Here is a 10,329-nt window from a genome sequence, read left to right as displayed (position 1 = left end):
AAAATATTTATATTATATTATATATTATATTATATTATATTAATCAATATTTGCAATGAAATAAATATAAAGGAAAGCAAGAAATACTGTGAACAAAAATTTGTCGAGTGCACATACAGTTAATATTATTAAAAAATAATATGGTCAATCTTGTTCTATGTTAAGCTTTTTTCCTTCGTATATGTTAAAGAGATCAGTAACAATGGAGATTGAAAATAATCTCCATATCATTGAATATAGAATTCTGTTTCAAAAGTTAAGTCAAAAATGGAGATTGAAAATAATTTCCATATCATTATATATAAAATCTAGAATCTCAAAATATATAGAATATAGAATTGTTTCAGAAGTTAAGTCAGCATGCATTCTTTATAGCACACGATGACTCGAATTTTGATACTTTAACTTCTTATATCTTACATTCCTCTATAAATAATTCTCAATTTGGGAAACGGTATCTCAACCCTAGAGTGGTGAAATTCACTCTTGACACTAGCAATGATACACGTCAGATTGATTCCGAATCACTGTAATAGTAGTGACTTCACGTCACACTGACTCCGTATCAAATTTGACTCAAAGTCAAATAACAAATAATAACGTTTTCATACAAGTAGAATATACCTCCATCTAAAGATACGTCAAACTGACGTCATGTCACCACTATTGTGATGGGCAGTCAATTCGACGTCGAGTCATCGTTATTGATAGGGAGTCAATCTGACGTCACGTTACCACTAGTAGCTATGAAAATAGTGGTCACCACTCGAAGGTTAAACCTAAGTCACTAGGAAAGTCTATTGTAGTCTGTTGTTCAATCCTACAAAGCTTCGTCCAAATCAAATCTTCCTTGCAAAAGAGTGAATTTATAGTCTTGTAATTTTGATTACCACATCCAATTTGAATAATTTCAACTTCTCCGAACGATTCTTATTCAGTCTTGCTCATCAGCGTATTTCGTTAATTCTATGAACTTCATAAAATCATTTTAGTGAATTGCACATACTGTAAAAGTAGCATTAAATAGTACTAAAAGTAGTACTAGTAGCCCTTGCACTACTGTTTAGTTATGAAAATTTATACACCGAAGTGGTATTCGATTTTACTTAACCTACCACATGTCTATACCACCCGCGATAAAATAATACAAAAATTTGACAAATTCTTCGAATTTTGTGCACCTCGAAACGTGGCATAATTACGACCATGTGATAAAAATGGCTTATAACCGTGAGATTTGACGCCATATAGATCGTGACAAGTTAGGCTCGTCATAGTATTGCAAAGGGTTAAAGAATATGGTAATATAAAATAGATGTAGTAAAGTTACTAACGACACGATTAGCACGAAGAAAGTCAATGGTGTATAAATAAACAAATAAATATCCGAATACTCATTGTGATGACTTAGTCAGTATTCGTGCTTTCTGTTACAGATTAGATCCTAAGAGAAAATTCTCAGCCGTACCATGTTTTGCAGCCAGAACCGGATCCAGAACCTAGAAAAATGAGCAAACGTTAGAAACGAAGTGACGAGTTGCACATCTACGTGTTGTATCTTTTCAGGTAATAGCTTGGGAACAATACGCGATGCTTTCAGGCTTGCATTAATAATTTATGACATTCCTATTCGTATATCCTAAATTACACACTTGAAAATAACCCAAGCGTTGGTATTGCAATTGTAATAAGCGATTGCTTAATAAGTTCCTAAGTTATATTTATAAATATGCTGCCATCTACGTCAGTCCATCTATGCTTATCGAATTACGAGTGATGAGAGCTTACGGTGATAATAACTAGTAATTTTTGGGCAATGTTACTAGGATAACTACCTCCAGGATAACCACCTCCGGGAGAACCACCGCCAGGGTAGCCACCTCCAGGAGAACCACCGCCAGGATAGCCACCACCAGGATAGCCACCGCCACCGCCTCCAGGATAACCACCTCCAGGAGAACCACCGCCTGGGTAGCCACCGCCTGGATAGCCACCACCTCCAGGATAGCCACCTCCAGGGGAACCACCGCCAGGATAGCCACCACCAGGATAGCCACCACCACCGCCTCCAGGATAACCACCTCCACCGCCTCCACAATTGCGTCCACCACAATTACACGTCATGCATATCGTCCTCTTCTGTCGGATGTTCTTCACTTTACTGAACTCCATATTTGGTGACATTATGGATTTTTTGTTCTCCTTATTGAGCTTCAGTCGCAGGGCTTTGGTTTTACCGTCATAGTTCATCTTCTCCACGGTCAAACCTTCGTTGTTCCTTAGACTATCCGCAACCTCGTCAAGATCTACCGGTGTGTTGATATCTTCACCAGCACTGTCCAATTCGACCAGCAGAAGCACCGTCGCTACTGGGTCTAGTGACATTGGATTTACGTTAGTTGAACATGGTTTGGATTCGAATTTACAAAACTATACATTTCTAGAGAGAAGATAAATATATTATCTATAAATAATTACGTATAATCACGTTTCTATCCCAAACAGAAATCACCGCAAATTTCTTCAAAAGTAACTAAATGTAACTAGAAATTACGAAAATGAAATTTGTAAAATGAGTCATTTCGACCTCCTTGGTACCTTTAAATGATTTTTAAAGTAAATAAATGATTCGAGGTCTTTTAAAAACAAATTTGTCACGTGACACTAAATTTTAGTATACTTTTGGTAAAGTTACTATAGTTTTACTAAAGTTTTGATTTAATTAAGCAAATTTTTATATTCCTTTTTGCTCCCCCTCTTCGTGCTATGTCCGAAACGTGTTTCGTTTTTTATTACCTGCTATTTCTGGAATATTCTCGATGACCTCGTTTCCAAGAATCTCTTCGGAAGTTTCACCAGAAACATTTTTCACGTCGTACAGATTTATCACGAAAAGTACATATTGCAATTCTTCCGCCGGTGGAGGAGGCTTCAGCTCCGTCGATAAAGTAACTTCCGCTACATCAGGAACTGTTACGTCTGTCGATTCTTCTCAAAATTTGTAAGAAAACCGATTATATTTACTATTTCACTCTCATAACACACGCGAATAAAACGATACAGTGAAACATTTAGAATAAAATTCGAACTAAAAAACCAATCTAAACGTACAATATAATAACGGAAAATTTATTCGCAAATTTTTGTTGTATTTTTCTTGTATCTTTTATTAACGAAAGTGTTAACGGTAAGACGCGAAGAAAAGAGAAAAAAGCAAGTGTTGGATTTAGCAAAAATATTTGCACCTGCGCTATTTCTTACCTGACGTTGGTGCAGCAGAGAGGGCTGTCACAGATAATAGCAAGAGTAAAGTCCAAAAGCTTGTAGCTACTTCGCGAGCCATTGTAAAGCTCGAAACTCGCGGGTTATACTGTGCATTGGATCTTTCATCTTACTGCTTTTATAGGCATCGATTTTTATACACGCACTACTTTGAAGCAATTATGTAACATTACGAGTAACGAGCAGCGCCACCTCCCCGTCCATTTCCCATCGCCGCGTCTGCCTACTACCATTACTGCCTCATATTTTTGGTTTTTCCGCTGGAATTCCAGTTACACGCGTCCATGCACACTGTAATGTTGTTTCGGATGAACTCCGTCGGGTGACAATGTCACATAAACTTCGTCGATAACGTTACACGTTCCCGATGCTGCAAATGAATTACAGATGAAATTAAAAAATTAACTATCAGTTCCTCGAATATGTTGGATATTTTTAAAAGTTAAAAATCATGTAAACTGTGTCTGACCTTAGTGAATGTGATACGGTTGATAAAAGGCTATATAACCGCTTTATCTCGATACAGTCGAAATACAGAACGTAGAAAACTAACCTCACTCGGTGATGAGAAAATGTTTAATAATGGACAGAATCGTGTTGGTCGTGTAGATTAATACATCTCCATTTGTCAAATGACATGTTTTTACAGGGTGAACTACAGTTCCTTTTACTTTTTTATGGTACAAATACTCAACAATTGCGATACTGCATATTATCATCCTACAATAAAATATACATTTTACGTATGAAAAAATAACCTTAAATTTAAAGAAAATATATATTTTTTGTTGTTATTTCTTTTTGTGTCAGATATTTTTGAGTGTTCTTTTATTTGAGGAATTCGTTAAATAAGAATAGTCGGAAACTGGTATTCACGTGTATGCAACAGCTTTGAAATCAGTGTATGTAATCTTCTCTAAGGAAAAATACAAAATTACGGTATCGGGTTTCATTATACATACGTAGCTATATGCATACGCAGCTATATATGTATTGTACTTGTAACGGCTGTTAAAGGATTTTTCTTCTGAACTATCGACTTATTATATTTTATTTTGCTCTTCGAGGTTGAACTGGGTATTTTTATCTTGTGAGATGTCAGTAGTAGATTTTGAAGATGAAATATTTAAACAACGATTATTTTCGACTACTGCATTGATTTTTGATATTACGATTGCATACAGCTTTATCTTCGTACGTAGTTCCATTTTGCTGATACCGTATTTAAACATTTTTATTTGTCTGAAGAATATATTAATCGGTTCAAAATTACTTCTTCGTAATATTAATTCACTATATACTCTTTTTTCTCGCAATTTTTGTTTAATTTTCTCATCAACGTTTGAGTATTATAGATATAATTTATTTTTCATAATTGTAACATAACTATTATATGTGATTATTCTTTATAACATAATATATTTGTTCTGTATTATATATTTTATTAATATTAAAAATAGTAGCTACTATATCAATATTAAATATTTCAAATTCTGTATGTCTGAAAAAAAGAAAAATATTTTATTTTTAAAAATATACATTTTGTGTGAAATAAATAATGATATGTTTTTATGCAAAGTTAATGCTACAATTAAATTACGTAGTAGATAATGTAATATATTTAAACATACAAAAAGAATTAAAATAGTCTCTTTTCAAAAATCAACTTTTTAAGTAACCTAAATAATAATATAAATACCTATAAAAAATATATATATTTGCAATTATATACATTATTATTATTATCATTATTATAAATTATGTAATATATATTATAGAATGCATATAATTTATTTGATTTTAATATTATATTCATAATTTATTAAAAAAGGTTTTCATTTTCCTCAAGTATAATTCTTTAGTGTTTATATTTTAATATTTGTATCATGTATATCCATTCTTATCCCTCTCCTAAATTATGAATAAAATGTTAAAATGGTACAATGAAGCATTATAAAACATGGTTATTAACTATTTGAATTCTGATCGTAAATTCGTCATAAATCTATGTGAAGGTTCAGGCCAATTCAATTGATATGACTAATAACAATCATCATTAGACGTACAACCACTTTGTTTCAGGAACTTTAAAGTTCCACGAATTAGAGTGGCATCGATGCACGATAACCGCTTACCAGCCATTAATTTTCTGTAGTATCTCAAACACGCTGCGAATCTCATTTTTTCGAAGCAACAGGTGCCCAGAGAGGCGTCAACAGGCAAACAAAGGCTCGCTAGTAGAGAAACACAACGACAGAGGGCAGTGAATGCAACGTGATTCACGCGAACGCGCAGCACGAATGCAATAGCAATATTGCACGCCTTCGACTGTCATGATCTTTTTTCCGTCTGATTGAGTCACAAACACCATGAGCCAGTGCTTTTAGACACGCTCACAAATGCTAAGTTACAATTCAGAAGAAATAATTCAATTTCATGTTTACTTACTTAGTAATTATTTACAGACTGGCTAGTGAGATTTACATCAAAGTTCGAAGAAGCGTGATTCCATTGAATATGCTGATAATCTAAACACAACAATATGGTAAACAGAGTTATTCGGCTAAACTTCTTACTAAGATATAAACAAGTATGATTTACCTAACCTTTCATGACATCGTGTTTCTTTTTTAAGGCAACCTCGTTGGAAATATGACCGCCTAAATCAATTTTATTATTATTTGATTGGAAGATATATTTCAAGTAAGTGATTTGTATAACATTAAAATATATATGATATTTTCGAAGAATGCAATAAACGTTGATATAATGGAAAGAAAATATGTACGTAATCTCTCATTAATAGAGAAAAAAAATTGTTTTCCCCTATAGATTATTGAGAATCCAATTTGTCTTTATCTTGATGATATACAGAGATAATTGGGCGTACTAGGAAAACTATTCTGAACGTCTACAGCGACGGCTTTATTTCGTCCATGTAAATTCTACTCGATTGGTAATTTATGAAGATTCTGAGGCAAACTAGTGAGATCACTGTTTCGTGTGATCCGTACAAATTATAGAAGTTTAAAAGCTATCGGATAAGTCGTCGCTTCTTCCTGTTGATTGTTTTAGAATTTTAATCTCTTGTAACCTTGGCCTATAGAGACAGATCTGATCTATGAATAGTAAGGAATTCAATGATCACATGTCTCAATAGAGACTGAAAGAGTTCTGTAGAAAGTAACAGGAAGCAAATCTGTAGATATATTTTTTAACTCAATTTTCAATATTTATTTTTAAGTAGCAATGTTCATAAATTCTTTGAAGTCTATTATATACGACATTAACATCCATAATGTTCGTGCTAATCTTTAGTTTATCATAAATCGAAATTTCTTAACACTTCATTTATTATTTCATGACTTAGTTTCTGGATAAATCAAGTAAGATGCTAACTAAAATGTTTAAATTAAAATAATCAATTATAATTTTATTGACTTATTTATGCACTTGAAAACCAAGTTTATCTTCTGGATCTATTATGAATCTCGTAATCATCGCGAATAATTTGTATTTTTCCGATAGTACCTGACACTCATAATTTTCCAAATGTCCCATAAATCACACGCTGACAAGCATGGAAAATCGCAAAAATTTCTATATATATAGAATTTACATTAATGCATGCATTCCAATAAACGAATAAATCTTTGAATAATGAAAAATTGCGAATAGGAAGCTTCAGTATTATTAATTAATCAGTTAATTATTTATATATTCCTAATAGATAATTCTTATCCTATTAATATATTTCTTATAAGTAATTCTTTGTGTCTATGTATATGTGTAATTAGATAAACTGTGGAAAATTAAATAATTGAGATAAATATATATAATAATAGATAAAATTATATATACATCATATTATATACTAAAATAAAAATATATTACAATATATTATGATATATTAATATAGAAATAAATATAACATATATTGCAAGAAATAGATAAATAATTAATCCAGAAATGAAAATATACTCACTTTTATTCCATACTAAAAATAAGGAGGGAAAATATTAAAAATATACATGTTATAAAAAACTGTTAATTACACATATGTCAAATATAATTTGACATAAAGTTAATAAATTCTCCCATTTCTGTAATATGATAAAAAACGAAAAAATGCATTAAAAATTTCATATTTGCTTAAATATTAATGTAAAAAGTCATATCCACCTTTTTCTGAAAGCACAGTCGAAAGTTCATATAAAAATTCAGGTTTACCTCCATTTATATGCCAACATTTCCATAAAAATCAAGAAAAGAAAAATCAATGCAAATCATAAATGATATTTTTATATCTATTTATCTTTCTCATTAATTTTAGCAAATGTAATACGAGGAAGCATACAACGTTATGCATTTCTGGAAATCACGTTCTTGGAACCTGAACCTGAAACAGAGTTTACTAGTTTAAATGTTCACTGACACTGATACGTAATATATACGATATGCTGATATGCAATTAGAGAGCCGACTGTTAGATTAGACGTTTTACTTACGGACGGGGATTTTTTTAAATTACTGGTAGTGTACTCACATCGAGGATGACGTTCTCCGATAAAACGATTCATTTAAAACAATTACGTTCCCGTTTGCATGAAGAGTAAGCATGTCCTACAAACATAAAAGAACCATAATTTTATTGAAAATAATTCTATATAAAAATATTGTAAGCACAAACAAACCAATTATTAAAATTATTTGTAAAAATTTAATAAAAAATTTTTGGAGATGTGATTTTCAAATAAATATTTCTGGCAATTCAGAGAACTAAAGATTTCACAAATCTTTAGGTGTACTATATTCGTAATTGAGTTGTCATCGATGAATTTAGACTACAACATAAATACATTTCAACAGCCTATTTAAAATCTTTTTATTTTAAGCTGATAGTCTCCGGTGGTTATAGCTAGTGATACTATTTAGTTATGATATATTTCGTTTCTCTACTCCTTCTTTTTCAATATTTCCAAAATTTATAAATTTTGGACAAATATAATAATAAAATAAAATTTTCATTAATGATTGCCTAGTGTGTTTAATTAGTAAAAATTATTCTTATATTTTAGAAATTCAAATTCATTAAATTTTGAAGAAATATTAAAAAATTCGTGACTTTTAATATTTTTAATATAACTTTTAATATGATTAAGTAGTTAAATATTTCTAATGACTAAGTATTTTAATGAAAATACATCGCAACAGTTATGAAATTTGAAATAATAAGGATGTATATAAAAAATAAATGTTTATTAAAAAATTGTATGAAAAAATGAATTTAGTCTATGTTTATTATAAACAAACATAAAGGACAATCACATTTTACATAATAGTGGAATGTTAGAAAAGAGACTTCACCAATGTTGAGTTTAGAATTTTCAAGGAGAAACAGAACACTATGAATACCTGAGTCATGCCCTTCATTAGATGACTTGAAACAACCAATGCGTGGATTTTCAAAGAAAAAATCTAGAAAATTTAACATATGTTAATTTATGCACTACGTGTGAAAGTGTATAATATATAGAACATAAGTAAATACCTTATTCGGAATTTCTATTTGATATCTAAGTATTATAATTTCCTATTAACTAATTACCCTTTTATTCATTTCATGCGAATTTAAATGCTCAAAAATTGAACTATGTCGCTAAAACTTTTGGTCCCAATTGCAATATCATTATATAATATTTTGGTACAAATATGCATTATAAATATAATATTTTGTAGCATTTATTTATTTATTGTAGCAGTTATTTATAGACTATATAATATTTATTTATTATTTACTATATTTCTTTATATATTAATTATGATATTTATTTAAATCATATTTATATATTTGTGTATGTACATAAATGACGTACATATAATTATTTTGATAAAGTATACCTGTATATGTATACTTATACATGTTCATGAATCATCATTCCCTCGATGTTTCTATTACATTGCGTGTACATTCTTATGTTATTCGTAAACATGTATTGCCACTGATCATCAAGAAATATTTCATACAGGTATCAAAGTGGAGGCTGTCAGGGTAGATATTATTTAAATCTGAAACATAATCATCATTCTTCTTTTTCTGCACGACGTATTCATTATCCTAATACGTCACTTGTTATTCTCGTAGATTCCGGAAATATATGAAAATGCTATCACTAGAAAGATAACCTTGCTTCTGCATGGCAAAGAAGTGACTTTTATGCATATAAATATAAATGAACAAGTAGAAAGGTATTAAATATATATAAATGGGCATACCATCCTTATATCTTGCAAAACGTGTTTCTTTTTTTCCCTTATGTAAAAATAGAGAATTTCGCTACTGTTATTGCAACACTATAATACCATTATCTATAACCAAAAACAAAAATTAATTTTTTCCACGAACATTTTTAGGTGACCAATAATAATTATGGATTTCAAGTAAAATTCAACTTACCAATGTCTTAGATTGCCTTATATAAATTTAATTAAACGTATACGTCATATTTTAATTAACTTTTGTTGTCAGCATTCAGTCGTCACTCTACAGTAATTTATTTCTTTTCCTGTAATTAAGTGCACTATATCGAATGTTAATTACTACATTTAAAAAAATTAAAATTAAAATCATACGTTAAATTATAAAATCGTAAATTAAAATATAAAAAATGTCGAGAACCAAAAAATTAATATTAAATTTCCGCTTTTAATATATCCTAATTGCCTGAGGTGTGCTTTTCACGAGTCTCTCGCAGTGAATAATCGAGAGTCGATGTTATGTCCTTGAATTCGATAGACGAACGTATATTTTTACGTATTCGTAAGCAATGAAATTTTTAACATCGGGGTTTTACTATTATCGTCTACTTTCCACATCTCAATCTGTTTCTGTATGTTTAAGAGAAACATTTACAATGTCAGTGATTTGATTACGAAAAGTTACGATCTTTTGGTATGCAGACACGGTAACAGGAGATACATTATGTATAATATAACCTAACATGACTAAAACGCTACTATTAGAAGCGGTTATTACATCAAAACACA

The 10,329-nt window shown here is 30.4% G+C and overlaps 1 protein-coding gene across 3 annotated transcripts in view; it reads right to left on the bottom strand.

The window, feature by feature from the left end:
- LOC108549583 (keratin, type II cytoskeletal 1) overlaps positions 1 to 3,394 on the bottom strand; it is a 4,989-nt gene extending 1,595 nt beyond the window's left edge. The window contains exons 1-4 of one of the 3 annotated variants that reach the window (XM_017903052.1): positions 3,262 to 3,394; positions 2,797 to 2,991; positions 1,836 to 2,375; positions 1,469 to 1,499 (exon numbers count right to left, since the gene is read on the bottom strand). In XM_017903052.1, coding sequence (XP_017758541.1) covers positions 1,469 to 1,499; positions 1,836 to 2,375; positions 2,797 to 2,991; positions 3,262 to 3,343 — 848 coding nt within the window. In that variant the 5' untranslated portion in view covers positions 3,344 to 3,394. The remainder of the gene's footprint in view (positions 1 to 1,468; positions 1,500 to 1,835; positions 2,376 to 2,796; positions 2,992 to 3,261) is intronic. The other 2 variants (XM_017903054.1, XM_017903053.1) reach the window with 2 other exon arrangements.
- Positions 3,395 to 10,329: the final 6,935 nt, after the last annotated feature.

This window comes from Eufriesea mexicana, unplaced genomic scaffold (genome assembly GCF_001483705.2).
Source record: "Eufriesea mexicana isolate 0111107269 unplaced genomic scaffold, ASM148370v2 scaffold2087, whole genome shotgun sequence".
Lineage (NCBI taxonomy): Eukaryota > Metazoa > Arthropoda > Insecta > Hymenoptera > Apidae > Eufriesea > Eufriesea mexicana.
This window is presented reverse-complemented; position numbering and strand designations above follow the sequence as displayed.